The following is a 21,642-nucleotide window of genomic DNA, read 5'->3' on the forward strand; positions in this document are numbered from 1 at the left end:
TTATTGTTCTTTAGGTTACATCTAACTTATTAACCATCATTATGGTAGGTTACGTCTAACTTATTAACCATCATTATGGTACTGTAGGTTACGTCTAACTTATTAACCATCATTATGGTACTGTAGGTTACGTCTAACTTATTAACCATCATTATGGTACTGTAGGTTACGTCTAACTTATTAACCATCATTATGGTAGGTTACGTCTAACTTATTAACCATCATTATGGTTCTGTAGGATACATCTAACTTATTAACCATCATTATAGTAGGTTAGGTCTAACTTATTAACCATCATTATGGTACTGTAGGTTACATCTAACTTATTAACCATCATTATGGTAGGTTACGTCTAACTTATTAACCATCATTATGGTACTGTAGGTTACGTCTAACTTATTAACCATCATTATGGTACTGTAGGTTACGTCTAACTTATTAACCATCATTATGGTAGGATACGTCTAACTTATTAACCATCATTATGGTACAGTAGGTTACGTCTAACTTATTAACCATCATTATGGTAGGTTACGTCTAACTTATTAACCATCATTATGGTTCTGTAGGATACATCTAACTTATTAAACATCATTATGGTAGGTTACGTCTAACTTATTAACCATCATTATGGTTCTGTAGGTTACATCTAACTTATTAACCATCATTATGGTAGGTTACGTCTAACTTATTAACCATCATTATGGTACTGTAGGTTACGTCTAACTTATTAACCATCATTATGGTACTGTAGGTTACGTCTAACTTATTAACCATCATTATGGTAGGTTACGTCTAACTTATTAACCATCATTATAGTAGGTTACGTCTAACTTATTAACCATCATTATGGTTCTGTAGGATACATCTAACTTATTAACCATCATTATAGTAGGTTACGTCTAACTTATTAACCATCATTATGGTACTGTAGGTTACATCTAACTTATTAACCATCATTATGGTAGGTTACGTCTAACTTATTAACCATCATTATGGTACTGTAGGTTACGTCTAACTTATTAACCATCATTATGGTACTGTAGGTTACGTCTAACTTATTAACCATCATTATGGTACTGTAGGTTACGTCTAACTTATTAACCATCATTATGGTACTGTAGGTTACGTCTAACTTATTAACCATCATTATGGTAGGTTACGTCTAACTTATTAACCATCATTATCGTAGGTTACGTCTAACTTATTAACCATCATTATAGTAGGTTACGTCTAACTTATTAACCATCATTATGGTTCTGTAGGATACATCTAACTTATTAACCATCATTATAGTAGGTTACGTCTAACTTATTAACCATCATTATGGTACTGTAGGTTCCGTCTAACTTATTAACCATCATTATGGTACTGTAGGTTACGTCTAACTTATTAACCATCATTATGGTAGGTTACGTCTAACTTATTAACCATCATTATGGTACTGTAGGTTACATCTAACTTATTAACCATCATTATGGTAGGTTACGTCTAACTTATTAACCATCATTATGGTACTGTAGGTTACGTCTAACTTATTAACCATCATTATGGTACTGTAGGTTACGTCTAACTTATTAACCATCATTATGGTACTGTAGGTTACGTCTAACTTATTAACCATCATTATGGTACTGTAGGTTACGTCTAACTTATTAACCATCATTATGGTTCTGTAGGATACATCTAACTTATTAACCATCATTATAGTAGGTTAGGTCTAACTTATTAACCATCATTATGGTACTGTAGGTTACATCTAACTTATTAACCATCATTATGGTAGGATACGTCTAACTTATTAATCATCATTATGGGACTGTAGGTTACGGTCTAACTTATTAAACATCATTATGGTAGGTTACGTCTAACTTATTAACCATCATTATGGTACTGTAGGTTACGTCTAACTTATTAACCATCATTATGGTACTGTAGGTTACGTCTAACTTATTAACCATCATTATGGTACTGTAGGTTACGTCTAACTTATTAACCATCATTATGGTAGGTTACGTCTAACTTATTAACCATCATTATAGTAGGTTACGTCTAACTTATTAACCATCATTATGGTTCTGTAGGATACATCTAACTTATTAACCATCATTATGGTAGGTTACGTCTAACTTATTAACCATCATTATGGTACTGTAGGTTACGTCTAACTTATTAACCATCATTATGGTACTGTAGGTTACGTCTAACTTATTAACCATCATTATGGTAGGTTACGTCTAACTTATTAACCATCATTATGTCTAACTTATTAACCATCATTATAGTAGGTTACGTCTAACTTATTAACCATCATTATGGTTCTGTAGGATACATCTAACTTATTAACCATCATTATAGTAGGTTACGTCTAACTTATTAACCATCATTATGGTACTGTAGGTTACGTCTAACTTATTAACCATCATTATGGTAGGTTACGTTTAACTTATTAACCATCATTATGGTACTGTAGGTTACGTCTAACTTATTAACCATCATTATGGTACTGTAGGTTACGTCTAACTTATTAACCATCATTATGGTACTGTAGGTTACGTCTAACTTATTAACCATCATTATGGTACTGTAGGTTACGTCTAACTTATTAACCATCATTATGGTTCTGTAGGTATTAACCATCATTATAGTAGGTTACGTCTAACTTATTAACCATCATTATGGTAGTAGGTTACGTCTAACTTATTAACCATCATTATGGTACTGTAGGATTACGTCTAACTTATTAACCATCATTATGGTAGGTTACGTCTAACTTATTAACCATCATTATGGTTCTGTAGGATACATCTAACTTATTAAACATCATTATAGTAGGTTACGTCTAACTTATTAACCATCATTATGGTACTGTAGGTTACATCTAACTTATTAACCATCATTATGGTAGGTTACGTCTAACTTATTAACCATCATTATGGTACTGTAGGTTACGTCTAACTTATTAACCATCATTATGGTAGGATACGTCTAACTTATTAACCATCATTATGGTAGGTTACGTCTAACTTATTAACCATCATTATAGTAGGTTACGTCTAACTTATTAACCATCATTATGGTTCTGTAGGATACATCTAACTTATTAACCATCATTATAGTAGGTTACGTCTAACTTATTAACCATCATTATGGTACTGTAGGTTACATCTAACTTATTAACCATCATTATGGTAGGTTACGTCTAACTTATTAACCATCATTATGGTACTGTACATCTAACTTATTAACCATCATTATGGTAGGTTACGTCTAACTTATTAACCATCATTATGGTACTGTAGGTTACGTCTAACTTATTAACCATCATTATGGTACTGTAGGTTACGTCTAACTTATTAACCATCATTATGGTACTGTAGGTTACGTCTAACTTATTAACCATCATTATAGTAGGTTACGTCTAACTTATTAACCATCATTATGGTTCTGTAGGATACATCTAACTTATTAACCATCATTATGGTAGGTTAGGTCTAACTTATTAACCATCATTATGGTACTGTAGGTTACATCTAACTTATTAACCATCATTATGGTAGGTTACGTCTAACTTATTAACCATCATTATGGTACTGTAGGTTACGTCTAACTTATTAACCATCATTATGGTACTGTAGGTTACGTCTAACTTATTAACCATCATTATGGTAGGATACGTCTAACTTATTAACCATCATTATGGTAGGTTACGTCTAACTTATTAACCATCATTATAGTAGGTTACGTCTAACTTATTAACCATCATTATGGTTCTGTAGGATACATCTAACTTATTAAACATCATTATAGTAGGTTACGTCTAACTTATTAACCATCATTATGGTACTGTAGGTTACATCTAACTTATTAACCATCATTATGGTAGGTTACGTCTAACTTATTAACCATCATTATGGTACTGTAGGTTACGTCTAACTTATTAACCATCATTATGGTACTGTAGGTTACGTCTAACTTATTAACCATCATTATGGTAGGATACGTCTAACTTATTAACCATCATTATGGTAGGTTACGTCTAACTTATTAACCATCATTATAAGGTTACGTCTAACTTATTAACCATCATTATGGTTCTGTAGGATACATCTAACTTATTAACCATCATTATAGTAGGTTACGTCTAACTTATTAACCATCATTATGGTACTGTAGGTTACATCTAACTTATTAACCATCATTATGGTACTGTAGGTTACGTCTAACTTATTAACCATCATTATGGTACTGTAGGTTACGTCTAACTTATTAACCATCATTATGGTACTGTAGGTTACGTCTAACTTATTAACCATCATTATGGTTCTGTAGGATACATCTAACTTATTATCATTATAGTAGGTTAGGTCTAACTTATTAACCATCATTATGGTACTGTAGGTTACGTCTAACTTATTAACCATCATTATGGTACTGTAGGTTACGTCTAACTTATTAACCATCATTATGGTAGGTTACGTCTAACTTATTAACCATCATTATGGTTCTGTAGGATACATCTAACTTATTAACCATCATTATAGTAGGTTACGTCTAACTTATTAACCATCATTATGGTACTGTAGGTTACATCTAACTTATTAACCATCATTATGGTAGGTTACGTCTAACTTATTAACCATCATTATGGTACTGTAGGTTACGTCTAACTTATTAACCATCATTATGGTACTGTAGGTTACGTCTAACTTATTAACCATCATTATGGTAGGATACGTCTAACTTATTAACCATCATTATGGTAGGTTACGTCTAACTTATTAACCATCATTATAGTAGGTTACGTCTAACTTATTAACCATCATTATGGTTCTGTAGGATACATCTAACTTATTAACCATCATTATAGTAGGTTACGTCTAACTTATTAACCATCATTATGGTACTGTAGGTTACATCTAACTTATTAACCATCATTATGGTAGGTTACATCTAACTTATTAACCATCATTATGGTACTGTACATCTAACTTATTAACCATCATTATGGTAGGTTACGTCTAACTTATTAACCATCATTATGGTACTGTAGGTTACGTCTAACTTATTAACCATCATTATGGTACTGTAGGTTACGTCTAACTTATTAACCATCATTATGGTACTGTAGGTTACGTCTAACTTATTAACCATCATTATGGTAGGTTACGTCTAACTTATTAACCATCATTATGGTTCTGTAGGATACATCTAACTTATTAACCATCATTATAGTAGGTTAGGTCTAACTTATTAACCATCATTATGGTACTGTAGGTTACATCTAACTTATTAACCATCATTATGGTAGGTTACGTCTAACTTATTAACCATCATTATGGTACTGTAGGTTACGTCTAACTTATTAACCATCATTATGGTACTGTAGGTTACGTCTAACTTATTAACCATCATTATGGTGGTACGTCTAACTTATTAACCATCATTATAGTAGGTTACGTCTAACTTATTAACCATCATTATGGTTCTGTAGGATACATCTAACTTATTAAACATCATTATAGTAGGTTACATCTAACTTATTAACCATCATTATGGTACTGTAGGTTACATCTAACTTATTAACCATCATTATGGTAGGTTACGTCTAACTTATTAACCATCATTATGGTACTGTAGGTTACGTCTAACTTATTAACCATCATTATGGTACTGTAGGTTACGTCTAACTTATTAACCATCATTATGGTGGTTACTCTAACTTATTAACCATCATTATGGTAGGTTACGTCTAACTTATTAACCATCATTATGGTAGGTTACGTCTAACTTATTAACCATCATTATGGTTCTGTAGGTTACATCTAACTTATTAACCATCATTATAGTAGGTTACGTCTAACTTATTAACCATCATTATGGTACTGTAGGTTACATCTAACTTATTAACCATCATTATGGTAGGTTACGTCTAACTTATTAACCATCATTATGGTACTGTAGGTTACATCTTACTTATTAACCATCATTATTGTTCTTTAGGTTACATCTAACTTATTAACCATCATTATGGTACTGTAGGTTACGTCTAACTTATTAACCATCATTATGGTACTGTAGGTTACGTCTAACTTATTAACCATCATTATGGTACTGTAGGTTACGTCTAACTTATTAACCATCATTATGGTAGGTTACGTCTAACTTATTAACCATCATTATGGTTTTGTAGGATACATCTAACTTATTAACCATCATTATAGTAGGTTAGGTCTAACTTATTAACCATCATTATGGTACTGTAGGTTACGTCTAACTTATTAACCATCATTATGGTTCTGTAGGTTACGTCTAACTTATTAACCATCATTATGGTACTGTAGGTTACGTCTAACTTATTAACCATCATTATGGTACTGTAGGTTACGTCTAACTTATTAACCATCATTATGGTTCTGTAGGATACATCTAACTTATTAACCATCATTATAGTAGGTTAGGTCTAACTTATTAACCATCATTATGGTACTGTAGGTTACATCTAACTTATTAACCATCATTATGGTAGGTTACATCTAACTTATTAACCATCATTATGGTACTGTAGGTTACGGTCTAACTTATTAACCATCATTATGGTAGGTTACGTCTAACTTATTAACCATCATTATGGTACTGTAGGTTACGTCTAACTTATTAACCATCATTATGGTACTGTAGGTTACGTCTAACTTATTAACCATCATTATGGTACTGTAGGTTACGTCTAACTTATTAACCATCATTATGGTAGGTTACGTCTAACTTATTAACCATCATTATAGTAGGTTACGTCTAACTTATTAACCATCATTATGGTTCTGTAGGATACATCTAACTTATTAACCATCATAACTTATTAACCATCATTATGGTACTGTAGGTTACGTCTAACTTATTAACCATCATTATGGTACTGTAGGTTACGTCTAACTTATTAACCATCATTATGGTAGGGTCTAACTTATTAACCATCATTATGGTAGGTTACGTCTAACTTATTAACCATCATTATAGTAGGTTACGTCTAACTTATTAACCATCATTATGGTACTGTAGGTTACATCTAACTTATTAACCATCATTATGGTAGGTTACGTCTAACTTATTAACCATCATTATGGTACTGTAGGTTACGTCTAACTTATTAACCATCATTATGGTACTGTAGGTTACGTCTAACTTATTAACCATCATTATGGTACTGTAGGATACGTCTAACTTATTAACCATCATTATGGTACTGTAGGTTACGTCTAACTTATTAACCATCATTATGGTTCTGTAGGATACATCTAACTTATTAACCATCATTATAGTAGGTTAGGTCTAACTTATTAACCATCATTATGGTAGGTTACGTCTAACTTATTAACCATCATTATGGTACTGTAGGTTACGTCTAACTTATTAACCATCATTATGGTACTGTAGGTTACGTCTAACTTATTAACCATCATTATGGTAGGATACGTCTAACTTATTAACCATCATTATGGTAGGTTACGTCTAACTTATTAACCATCATTATAGTAGGTTACGTCTAACTTATTAACCATCATTATGGTTCTGTAGGTTACATCTAACTTATTAACCATCATTATAGTAGGTTACGTCTAACTGATTAACCATCATTATGGTACTGTAGGTTACGTCTAACTTATTAACCATCATTATGGTAGGTTACGTCTAACTTATTAACCATCATTAAAGTAGGTTACGTCTAACTTATTAACCATCATTATGGTACTGTAGGTTACGTCTAACTTATTAACCATCATTATGGTACTGTAGGTTAATCTAACTTATTAACCATCATTATGGTACTGTAGGTTACGTCTAACTTATTAACCATCATTATGGTACTGTAGGTTACGTCTAACTTATTAACCATCATTATAGTAGGTTACGTCTAACTTATTAACCATCATTATAGGATACATCTAACTTATTAACCATCATTATAGTAGGTTAGGTCTAACTTATTAACCATCATTATGGTACTGTAGGTTACATCTAACTTATTAACCATCATTATGGTAGGTTACATCTAACTTATTAACCATCATTATGGTACTGTAGGTTACGTCTAACTTATTAACCATCATTATGGTTCTGTAGGTTACATCTAACTTATTAACCATCATTATAGTAGGTTAGGTCTAACTTATTAACCATCATTATGGTAGGTTACGTCTAACTTATTAACCATCATTATGGTACTGTAGGTTACGTCTAACTTATTAACCATCATTATGGTACTGTAGGTTACGTCTAACTTATTAACCATCATTATGGTAGGATACGTCTAACTTATTAACCATCATTATGGTAGGTTACGTCTAACTTATTAACCATCATTATAGTAGGTTACGTTTCTAACTTATTAACCATCATTATGGTTCTGTAGGATACATCTAACTTATTAACCATCATTATAGTAGGTTACGTCTAACTGATTAACCATCATTATGGTACTGTAGGTTACATCTAACTTATTAACCATCATTATGGTAGGTTACGTCTAACTTATTAACCATCATTAAAGTAGGTTACGTCTAACTTATTAACCATCATTATGGTACAGTAGGTTACGTCTAACTTATTAACCATCATTATGGTACTGTAGGTTACGTCTAACTTATTAACCATCATTATGGTACTGTAGGTTACGTCTAACTTATTAACCATCATTATGGTACTGTAGGTTACGTCTAACTTATTAACCATCATTATAGTAGGTTACGTCTAACTTATTAACCATCATTATGGTTCTGTAGGATACATCTAACTTATTAACCATCATTATAGTAGGTTACGTCTAACTTATTAACCATCATTATGGTACTGTAGGTTACATCTAACTTATTAACCATCATTATGGTAGGTTACCTCTAACTTATTAACCATCATTATGGTACTGTAGGTTACGTCTAACTTATTAACCATCATTATGGTACTGTAGGTTACGTCTAACTTATTAACCATCATTATGGTAGGATACGTCTAACTTATTAACCATCATTATAGGTGGTAACTTATTAACCATCTATAGGTTACATCTAACTTATTAACCATCATTATGGTTCTGTAGGATACATCTAACTTATTAAACATCATTATAGTAGGTTACGTCTAACTTATTAACCATCATTATGGTACTGTAGGTTACATCTAACTTATTAACCATCATTATGGTAGGTTACGTCTAACTTATTAACCATCATTATGGTACTGTAGGTTACGTCTAAATCTTACATCTAACTTATTAACCATCATTATGGTACTGTAGGTTACGTCTAACTTATTAACCATCATTACTTATTAACCATCATTATGGTAGGTTACATCTAACTTATTAACCATCATTATGGTAGGATACGTCTAACTTATTAATCATCATTATGGTACTGTAGGATACGTCTAACTTATTAATCATCATTATGGTACTGTAGGATACGTCTAACTTATTAACCATCATTATGGTAGGTTACATCTAACTTATTAACCATCATTATGGTAGGTTACGTCTAACTTATTAACCATCATTATGGTAGGATACGTCTAACTTATTAACCATCATTATGGTTCTGTAGGATACATCTAACTTATTAACCATCATTATAGTAGGTTACGTCTAACTTATTAACCATCATTATGGTACTGTAGGTTACGTCTAACTTATTAACCATCATTATGGTAGGTTACGTCTAACTTATTAACCATCATTATGGTAGGTTACATCTAACTTATTAACCATCATTATGGTTCTGTAGGTTACATCTAACTTATTAACCATCATTATGGTAGGTTACGTCTAACTTATTAACCATCATTATGGTACTGTAGGTTACGTCTAACTTATTAACCATCATTATGGTACTGTAGGTTACGTCTAACTTATTAACCATCATTATGGTACTGTAGGTTACGTCTAACTTATTAACCATCATTATGGTACTGTAGGTTACGTCTAACTTATTAACCATCATTATGGTTTTGTAGGATACATCTAACTTATTAACCATCATTATAGTAGGTTAGGTCTAACTTATTAACCATCATTATGGTACTGTAGGTTACATCTAACTTATTAACCATCATTATGGTAGGTTACGTCTAACTTATTAACCATCATTATGGTACTGTAGGTTACGTCTAACTTATTAAACCATCATTATGGTAGGTTACGTCTAACTTATTAACCATCATTATGGTTCTGTAGGTTACGTTTAACTTATTAACCATCATTATGGTACTGTAGGTTACATCTAACTTAATAACCATCATTATGGTACTGTAGGTTACATCTAACTTATTAACCATCATTATGGTAGGTTACGTCTAACTTATTAACCATCATTATGGTTCTGTAGGTTACATCTAACTTATTAACCATCATTATGGTAGGTTACGTCTAACTTATTAACCATCATTATGGTACTGTAGGTTACGTCTAACTTATTAACCATCATTATGGTACTGTAGGTTACGTCTAACTTATTAACCATCATTATGGTAGGTTACGTCTAACTTATTAACCATCATTATAGTAGGTTACGTCTAACTTATTAACCATCATTATAGTAGGTTACGTCTAACTTATTAACCATCATTATGGTTCTGTAGGTTACATCTAACTTATTAACCATCATTATAGTAGGTTACGTCTAACTTATTAACCATCATTATGGTACTGTAGGTTACATCTAACTTATTAACCATCATTATGGTAGGTTACGTCTAACTTATTAACCATCATTATGGTACTGTAGGTTACGTCTAACTTATTAACCATCATTATGGTACTGTAGGTTACGTCTAACTTATTAACCATCATTATGGTACTGTAGGTTACGTCTAACTTATTAACCATCATTATGGTTCTGTAGGATACATCTAACTTATTAACCATCATTATGGTAGGTTAGGTCTAACTTATTAACCATCATTATGGTACTGTAGGTTACATCTAACTTATTAACCATCATTATGGTAGGTTACGTCTAACTTATTAACCATCATTATGGTACTGTAGGTTACGTCTAACTTATTAACCATCATTATGGTACTGTAGGTTACGTCTAACTTATTAACCATCTAACTTATTAACCATCATTATGGTTCTGTAGGTTACGTCTAACTTATTAACCATCATTATGGTAGGTTACGTCTAACTTATTAACCATCATTATGGTTCTGTAGGTTACATCTAACTTATTAACCATCATTATAGTAGGTTACGTCTAACTTATTAACCATCATTATGGTACTGTAGGTTACGTCTAACTTATTAACCATCATTATGGTAGGTTACGTCTAACTTATTAACCATCATTATGGTACAGTAGGTTCCGTCTAACTTATTAACCATCATTATGGTACTGTAGGTTACGTCTAACTTATTAACCATCATTATGGTAGGTTACGTCTAACTTATTAACCATCATTATAGTAGGTTACGTCTAACTTATTAACCATCATTATGGTACTGTAGGTTACGTCTAACTTAATAACCATCATTATGGTACTGTAGGTTACATCTAACTTATTAACCATCATTATGGTTCTGTAGGTTACATCTAACTTATTAACCATCATTATGGTAGGTTACGTCTAACTTATTAACCATCATTATGGTTCTGTAGGTTACATCTAACTTATTAACCATCATTATGGTAGGTTACGTCTAACTTATTAACCATCATTATGGTAGTAGGTTACGTCTAACTTATTAACCATCATTATGGTTCTGTAGGTTACATCTAACTTATTAACCATCATTATGGTTCTGTAGGTTACGTCTAACTTATTAACCATCATTATGGTTAATATTAATCATCATTATGGTACTGTAGGTTACGTCTAACTTATTAACCATCATTATGGTAGGTTACGTCTAACTTATTAACCATCATTATGGTACTGTAGGTTACGTCTAACTTATTAACCATCATTATGGTAGGTTACTGTACTTATTAACCATCATTATGGTTCTGTAGGTTTCATCTAACTTATTAACCATCATTATGGTAGGTTACATCTAACTTATTAACCATCATTATGGTACTGTAGGTTACATCTAACTTATTAACCATCATTATGGTACTGTAGGTTAAGTCTAACTTATTAACCATCATTATGGTACTGTAGGTTACGTCTAACTTATTAACCATCATTATGGTACTGTAGGTTACGTCTAACTTATTAACCATCATTATGGTACTGTAGGTTACGTCTAACTTATTAACCATCATTATAGTAGGTTAGGTCTAACTTATTAACCATCATTATGGTTCTGTAGGATACATCTAACTTATTAACCATCATTATAGTAGGTTAGGTCTAACTTATTAACCATCATTATGGTACTGTAGGTTACATCTAACTTATTAACCATCATTATGTTAGGTTACGTCTAACTTATTAACCATCATTATGGTACTGTAGGTTACGTCTAACTTATTAACCATCATTATGGTACTGTAGGTTACGTCTAACTTATTAACCATCATTATGGTACTGTAGGTTACGTCTAACTTATTAACCATCATTATGGTAGGTTACGTCTAACTTATTAACCATCATTATAGTAGGTTACGTCTAACTTATTAACCATCATTATGGTTCTGTAGGATACATCTAACTTATTAACCATCATTATAGTAGGTTACGTCTAACTTATTAACCATCATTATGGTACTGTAGGTTACGTCTAACTTATTAACCATCATTATGGTAGGTTACATCTAACTTATTAACCATCATTATGGTAGGTTACATCTTACTTATTAACCATCATTATTGTTCTTTAGGTTACATCTAACTTATTAACCATCATTATGGTACTGTAGGTTACGTCTAACTTATTAACCATCATTATGGTATTAGGTTACTAACATTAACCATCATTATGGTACTGTAGGTTACGTCTAACTTATTAACCATCATTATGGTACTGTAGGATACGTCTAACTTATTAACCATCATTATGGTACTGTAGGTTACGTCTAACTTATTAACCATCATTATGGTTCTGTAGGTTACGTCTAACTTATTAACCATCATTATGGTAGGTTACGTCTAACTTATTAACCATCATTATCGTAGGTTACGTCTAACTTATCAACCATCATTATGGTAGGTTACGTCTAACTTATTAACCATCATTATGGTAGGTTACGTCTAACTTATTAACCATCATTATGGTTCTGTAGGTTACGTCTAACTTATTAACCATCATTATGGTAGGATACGTCTAACTTATTAATCATCATTATGGTACTGTAGGTTACGTCTAACTTATTAACCATCATTATGGTAGGTTAACCATCATTATGGTAGGTTACATAACTTATTAACCATCATTATGGTTCTGTAGGTTACATCTAACTTATTAACCATCATTATGGTAGGTTACGTCTAACTTATTAACCATCATTATGGTACTGTAGGTTACGTCTAACTTATTAACCATCATTATGGTAGGTTACGTCTAACTTATTAACCATCATTATGGTACTGTAGGTTACGTCTAACTTATTAACCATCATTATGGTAGGTTACATCTAACTTATTAACCATCATTATGGTAGGTTACATCTTACTTATTAACCATCATTATGGTTCTGTAGGTTACATCTAACTTATTAACCATCATTATGGTAGGTTACGTCTAACTTATTAACCATCATTATGGTACTGTAGATTACGTCTAACTTATTAACCATCATTATAGGTTACTTCTAACTTATTATCCATCATTATGGTAGGTTACGTCTAACTTATTAACCATCATTATGGTACTGTAGGTTACGTCTAACTTATTAACCATCATTATGGTAGGTTACATCTAACTTATTAACCATCATTATGGTAGGTTACATCTTACTTATTAACCATCATTATGGTTCTGTAGGTTACATCTAACTTATTAACCATCATTATGGTAGGTTACGTCTAACTTATTAACCATCATTATGGTACTGTAGGTTACGTCTAACTTATTAACCATCATTATGGGTAGGTTATGTCTAACTTATTAACCATCATTATGGTACTGTAGGTTACGTCTAACTTATTAACCATCATTATGGTAGGTTACGTCTAACTTATTAACCATCATTAGTAGGTTACGTCTAACTTATTAACCATCATTATGGTTCTGTAGGATACATCTAACTTATTAACCATCATTATAGTAGGTTACGTCTAACTTATTAACCATCATTATGGTACTGTAGGTTACATCTAACTTATTATCATTATGGTAGGTTACGTCTAACTTATTAACCATCATTATGGTACTGTAGGTTACGTCTAACTTATTAACCATCATTATGGTACTGTAGGTTACGTCTAACTTATTAACCATCATTATGGTAGGATACGTCTAACTTATTAACCATCATTATGGTAGGTTACGTCTAACTTATTAACCATCATTATAGTAGGTTACGTCTAACTTATTAACCATCATTATGGTTCTGTAGGATACATCTAACTTATTAACCATCATTATAGTAGGTTACGTCTAACTTATTAACCATCATTATGGTACTGTAGGTTACGTCTAACTTATTAACCATCATTATGGTACTGTAGGTTACGTCTAACTTATTAACCATCATTATGGTAGGATACGTCTAACTTATTAACCATCATTATGGTACTGTAGGTTACATCTAACTTATTCACCTCCTTTCCTCTCCCTCCCCTTCCTCTCCCCCTCCTCCCCCTGCCCCTCTTCCCTCCTCCCCAGGCCCAGCAGATGACAATGCAGGCCATGGCTTTAGTAACATCCCCCATGACCTCGCCACCCACCTCCCCCCTCACCTCACCCCCATGAGCCCCCTCCTCCCCACTCTCTTCCCCCTAGCCCCTACACACATTTCCCCCAAGCCCATATGCTAGCATCACTCCTAGCCCTTATGCAACTTCCAGTCCAGCCAGCCCGTATGCTGTCATGCCTCCCAGCCCCTATGTTGCTTCCCCTGCCACCTCCAGTCCAGCCGGCCTCCCTGACCCCTATCCTGCCCCCCAGAGCCAGACCCCTAGACCCAACTCCACTACCCAGCCTGTCCCTGTCTACCCTGGGGCTAGCCAGCCCACCAGTCCTGAGGTACAGCCATATCCAGCCAGCCTCCCTGACCCCTATCCTTCCACCCAGGTGAGTTGATACGTACCTGAGTGTAGAACCTGTCCCCATGGGAGAACCCGTTGAAGAACCCTTCTGGGTTCCAAGTATTTTCCTTTCCACAGAGGGTTCTACAAGGAAACCGGATGGGTTCTTCAATGGGTTCTCCCATAGGGACGGTCAAAGAACCCTTTTAGGAAGCCTTTTTCCTAAGAGTATAGTACCTATACCTGCCCAGGTAACACTTCAGGTTGACTGTGGTGTATCTGCAGGATGTTAGGACATCAGGTTGACTGTGGTGTTTCTGCAGCTCAGGATGTTAGGACTTCAGGTTGACTGTGGTGTATCTGCAGGACATTAGGACTTCAGGTTAACTGTGGTGTATCTGCAGGATGTTAGGACTTCAGGTTGACTGTGGTGTATCTGTAGGATGTTAGGACTTCAGGTGTGTGTTGTGTGGCTCCCTCCTCCTCAGGCCAAGACCGCAGGTAAAGACGGGGTTCCTCATCAGAAGTCTCCAGCCGTCCCCATCAACAAGGAACCTGCCAGGAAGTTTGGTAATTCATTCATTAATAACATCACATGATTTTATATGATTTTATATGATTATATATTATTATATTATAATCATTATATGATTTATAACAATCAGACATTATATGATTTATAACAATCAGACATCACATGATTTATAACACAATCAGACATCACATGATTTATAACACAATCAGACATCACATGATTTATAACACAATCAGACATAAGATGATACATACCACAATCAGACATCATATGATTTATAACACAGTCAGACATCACATGATTTATAACACAGTCAGACATAAGATGATACATACCACAATCAGACATCACATGATTTATAACACAATCAGACATCACATGATTTATAACACAATCAGACATCACATGATTTATAACACAATCAGACATCACATGATTTATAACAATCAGACATCACATGATTTATAACACAATCAGACATCACATGATTTATAACACAGTCAGACATAATATGATACAAACCACAATCAGACATCATATGATTTATAACAATCAGACATCATATGATTTATAACAATCAGACATCATATGATTTATAACAATCAGACATCACATGATTTATAACAATCAGACATCACATGATTTATAACACAATCAGACATCATATGATATATACCACAATCAGACATTACCAGTAACCAGTCCTCTCTCTCCAGTGGTGACCAGTCCTCTGTCCCCTGTGATGACCAGTCCTCTGTCCCCTGTGATGACCAGTCCTCTCTCCCCTGTGGTGACCAGTCCTCTCTCCCTAGTGGTGACCAGTCTTCTCTCCCCAGTGGTGACCAGTCCTTTCTGCCCTGTGGTGACCAGTCCTCTCTCTCCAGTGGTGACCAGTCCTCTCTCCCCTGTGGTGACCAGTCCTCTCTCCCCTGTGGTGACCAGTCCTCTCTCTCCCTATGTGATGTGTAGCCCCGGTGGTGACCAGTCCTGCTCCCCCTGCTGCTGAGGTGGTGAAGTCATCAGTGTTGCCTCAGGTAGACATTGTACCCAGCAGTAACATCAAGGATATCATCAGACAGTACGACTCTCCTCCGCCCGTGACTGATGCCCTACCGCCCGGCAAGAGGTCAGAGGTCACAGACACACAGTGCTCAGCATCATGAAAACTCTATTCTGACTCCAGACTACTCTGCTTCTATTCAGTTTCCATTCAGCTTCTATTAAATTTGCATACATATTCTATTCATCCTTATTCAGTCTGTTTTATTCAGTCATTATTTTTTTTCCTTTTATTTCACCTTTTTTTAACCAGGTATTTATATATTATATATATAACCCTAACCCTTTATTTAACCAGGTATTTATATATTATATATATAACCCTAACCCTTTATTTAACCAGGTATTTATATATTATATATATAACCCTAACCCTTTATTTAACCAGGTATTTATATATTATATATATAACCCTAACCCTTTATTTAACCAGGTATTTATATATTATATATATAACCCTAACCCTTTATTTAACCAGGTAGGTTAGTTGAGAACAAGTTCTCGTTTACAACTGCGACCTGGCCAAGATAAAGCAAAGCAGTGCGACACAAACAACAACACAGAGTTACACATGGAATAAACAAACATACAGTCAATAACACAATAGAAAAAGTCTATATACAGTGTGTGCAAATGAGGTAAGATTAGGGAGGTAAGGCAATAAATATGTCATATTGGCGAAATAATGACAATTTAGCAATTAAACACTGGAGTGATCGATGTGCAGAAGATGAATGTGCAAGTAGAGATACTCAGCAATAAAATAAATAGCAATATGGGGATGAAGTAGTTGGGTGGGCTATTTACAGATGGGCTATGTACAGGTGCAGTGATCTGTGAGCTGCTCTGACAGCTGATGCTTAAAGTTAGTGAGGGAGATGTGAGTCTCCAGCTTCAGAGATTTTTGTAGTTCTTTCCAATCACTGGCAGCAGAGAACTGGAATGAAAGGCGGCCAAAGGAGGTGTTGGCTTTGGGGATGACCAGTGAGATATACCTGCTGGAGTGAGTGCTATGGGTGGATGCTGCTATGGTGACCAGTGAGCTGAGATAAGGCGGGGCTTTACCTAGCAGAGACTTGTAGATGACCTGGAGCCAGTAGATTTGGCGACGAATATGAAGCGAGGGACAGCCAATGAGAACATACAGGTCGCAGTGGTGGGTAGTATATGGGGCTTTGGTGATGAAACGGATGGCACTCTGATAGACTGCATCCAATTTGCTGAGTAGTGTGTTGGAGGCTATTTTGTAAATTACATCGCTGAAGTCAAAGATCGGTAGGATAGTCAGTTTTACGAGGGTATGTTTGGCAGCGTGAGTGAAGGATGTTTTGTTGTGAAATAGGAAGCCAATTCTAGATTTAATTTTGGATTGGAGATGCTCAATATGAGTCCGGAAGGAGAGGGTTATGGGGGAGTCTTGGACAACTTGCTGTGGGGGGTGCAGAGCTGTTGACCGGGGTAGGGGTAGCCAGGTGGAAAGCATGGCCAGCAGTAGAAAAATGCTTATTGAAATTCTCAATTATTGTAGATTTATCAGTGTTAACAGTGTTTCCTAGCCTCGGGGCAGCTGGGAGGAGGTGCTCTTATTCTCCATGGACTTTTTGGAGTTTGTAATACAGGATGCATATTCCTGTTTGAAAAAGCCTTGGCTTTTCTAACTGTCTGTGTATATTGGTTTCTAACTTCCCTGAAAAGTTGCATATCACGGGGGCTATTCGATGCTAATGCAGAATGCCACAGGATGTTTTTGTGCTGGTCGAGGACAGTCAGGTCTGGAGTGAAACAAGGGCTATATCTGTTCCTGGTTCAACATTTTTTTAAAGGGGCATGCTTATTTAAGATGGTGAGGAAGGCATTTTTAAAGAATAACCAGGCATCCTCTACTGACGGGATGAGGTCAATATCCTTCCAGGATACCCGGGCCAAGTCGATTAGAAAGGCCTGCTTGCTGAAGTGTTTAAGGGAGCGTTTGTCAGTGATGGGGATGCAGGCAATGAGGGTGCCGTTTGGGGCCGTTCGGTAGTCACTACTACGCTAGGCGAGCAGGGGACACAGCGTTCAGAGAAGTTAGTGGGCCGGGGATAGTAGATGGTTCTGCAGCGACATTGTAACAGAATAGCCTGTTGAGACCACATCAGGCGATCACGTCGGCAGTCCAGTCGTGATGGATCGGCGGGGCTCTGTGTCGAAAATAAAGGGTCAGGGCCAATTGGCAAAGGAGGTATTGTAGCCCTAGAATTTGCTGGTATATGGGTCTAGCTCGGGGCTAGCTCAAGGCTAACTGGTGCTTGCTTCGGGACGGAGCCGTTAGCTAACAGTAGCCAGTCGTTTGCAGCTAGCTAGCTGCGATGATCCGGAGTAATGATCCGGAGCGGCAGGAATCCGGTGATGTGGTAGAGAGAAGCAGTCCGATAAGCTCTGGGTTGATATTGCGCTGTGCAGACTGGCAGGTGATTGTCCGAGCTAAGAATGGCTGATGACGGGGGAAAAAGGTGAGGACTCATGTCCTTATTCAGTCTTATTCAGTCAGTCTTATTTAGTCTTATTCAGTCTTATTCAGTCAGTCTTATTTAGTCTTATTTAGTCTCATTCAGTCTTATTCAGTCTTATTCAGTCAGTCTTATTTAGTCTTATTTAGTCTTATTCAGTCTTATTCAGTCAGTCTTATTCAGTCTTATTCAGTCTTATTTAGTCATATTCAGTCATATTCAGTCAGTCTTATTTAGTCTTATTTAGTCTTATTCAGTCCTATTCAGTCTTATTCAGTCAGTCTTATTTAGTCTTATTCAGTCTTATTCAGTCAGTCTTATTCAGTCGTATTTAGTCTTATTCAGTTGTATTCAGTCATATTCAGTCAGTCTTATTTAGTCGTATTCAGTCATCATCCATCAGTCTTATTCAGTCAGTCTTATTCAGTCATATTCAGTCAGTCTTATTTAGTCTTATTTAGTCAGTCTTATTCAGTCAGTCTTATTCCATCAGTTTTATCCAGTCAGTCTTATTCTGCCAGTCTTATTCAGTCAGTCTTATTCAGTCAGTCTTATTTAGTCTTATTCAGTCAGCCTTATTCAATCAGTCTTATTTAGTCTTATTTAGTCTTATTCAGTCAGTCTTATTCAGTCAGTCTTATTAAATCAGTCTTATTCAGTCAGTCTTATTCAGTCAGTCTTATTCAGTCAGTCTTATTTAGGCAGTCTTATTTAGTCTTATTCAGTCAGTCTTATTCAGTCAGTCTTATTCAATCAGTCTTATTCAATCAGTCTCATTCAGTCAGTCTTATTCAGTCAGTCTTATTTAGTCTTATTTAGTCAGTCTTATTTTGTTTTATTTAGTCAGTCTTATTTAGTCTTATTCAGTCAGTCTTATTTAGTCCTATTCCATCAGTCTTATTCCATCAGTCTTATTCAGTCAGTCTTATTCTGTCAGTCTTATTCAGTCGGTCTTATTCAGTCAGTCTTATTCAGTCAGTCTTATTCAGTCAGTCTTATTCAGTCAGTCTTATTCAGTCAGTCTTATTCAGTCAGTCTTATTCAATCAGTCTTATTTAGTCTTATTCAGTCAGTCTTATTCAGTCAGTCTTATTCAATCAGTCGTATTCAGTCAGTCTTATTCAGTCAGTCTTATTCAATCATTCTTATTTAGTCTTATTCAGTCAGTCTTATTCAGTCAGTCTTATTCAATCAGTCGTATTCAGTCAGTCTTATTCAGTCAGTCTTATTCAGTCAGTCTTATTTAGGCAGTCTTATTTAGTCTTATTCAGTCAGTCTTATTTAGTCTTATTCAGTCAGTCTTATTCAGTCTTATTCAGTCAGTCTTATTCAGTCAGTCTTATTTAGTCAGTCTTATTTAGTCTTATTCAGTCAGTCTTATTCAATCAGTCTTATTTAGTCTTATTCAGTCAGTCTTATTCAAACAGTCTTATTCAGTCAGTCTTATTCAGTCAGTCTTAGTCAGTCAGTCTTATTCAGTCAGTCTTATTCAGTCAGTCTTATTTAGTCTTATTCATTCAATCTTATTTAGTCAGTCTTGTTCAGTCAGTCTTATTCAGTCAGTCTTATTCAATCAGTCTTATTCAGTCAGTCTTATTCAGTCATTCTTATTTAGTATTATTCAGTTTGTCTTATTTAGTCTTATTCAGTCAGTCTTATTCAGTCAGTCTTATTCAGTCAGTCTTAGTCAGTCAGTCTTATTCAGTCAGTCTTATTCAGTCAGTCTTATTTAGTCTTATTCAGTCAGTCTTATTTCGTCTTATTCAGTCAGTTTTATTCAGTCAGTCTTAGTCAGTCTTATTCAGTCAGTCTTATTCAGTCAGTCTTATTCAGTCAGTCTTATTCTGTCAGTCTTATTTAGTCAGTCTTATGTAGTCTTATTCAGTCAGTCTTATTCAATCAGTCTTATTTAGTCTTATTCAGTCAGTCTTATTCAGTCTTATTCAGTCAGTCTTATTCAGTCAGTCTTATTTAGTCAGTCTTATGTAGTCTTATTCAGTCAGTCTTATTCAATCAGTCTTATTTAGTCTTATTCAATCAGTCTTATTCAGTCAGTCTTATTCAGTCAGTCTTAGTCAGTCAGTCTTATTCAGTCAGTCTTATTCAGTCAGTCTTATTTAGTCTTATTCATTCAATCTTATTTAGTCAGTCTTGTTCAGTCAGTCTTATTTAGTCAGTCTATTTAGTCTTATTCAGTCAGTCTTTTTCAGTTATATTCAGTCCTCATGTCTTCTATGTGTAGGAGACCAGAGGGGAAGTTTATGAAGATGCAGAATCCTCGTGATGAAGCTCTACAGATCCTCAAACCTCAGATGGACAACCCACCACCTCAGGTACACACACACACACACACACACACACACACACACACACACACACACACACACACACACACACACACACACACACACACACACACACACACACACACACACA

At 34.7% G+C, this 21,642-nt stretch overlaps 1 protein-coding gene across 1 annotated transcript in view; it reads left to right on the forward strand.

The window, feature by feature from the left end:
• The first annotated feature begins 14,767 nt into the window (after positions 1-14,767).
• Positions 14,768-21,642, forward strand: part of LOC121844782 (vegetative cell wall protein gp1-like) — a 7,268-nt gene continuing 393 nt past the window's right edge. Inside the window, exons 1-4 of the mRNA XM_042315301.1 lie at positions 14,768-15,169; positions 15,612-15,693; positions 16,628-16,784; positions 21,449-21,539. Coding sequence (XP_042171235.1) covers positions 14,966-15,169; positions 15,612-15,693; positions 16,628-16,784; positions 21,449-21,539 — 534 coding nt within the window. The 5' untranslated portion in view covers positions 14,768-14,965. The remainder of the gene's footprint in view (positions 15,170-15,611; positions 15,694-16,627; positions 16,785-21,448; positions 21,540-21,642) is intronic.

The sequence above is a fragment of the Oncorhynchus tshawytscha genome, unplaced genomic scaffold (assembly GCF_018296145.1).
Source record: "Oncorhynchus tshawytscha isolate Ot180627B unplaced genomic scaffold, Otsh_v2.0 Un_contig_976_pilon_pilon, whole genome shotgun sequence".
NCBI lineage: Eukaryota > Metazoa > Chordata > Actinopteri > Salmoniformes > Salmonidae > Oncorhynchus > Oncorhynchus tshawytscha.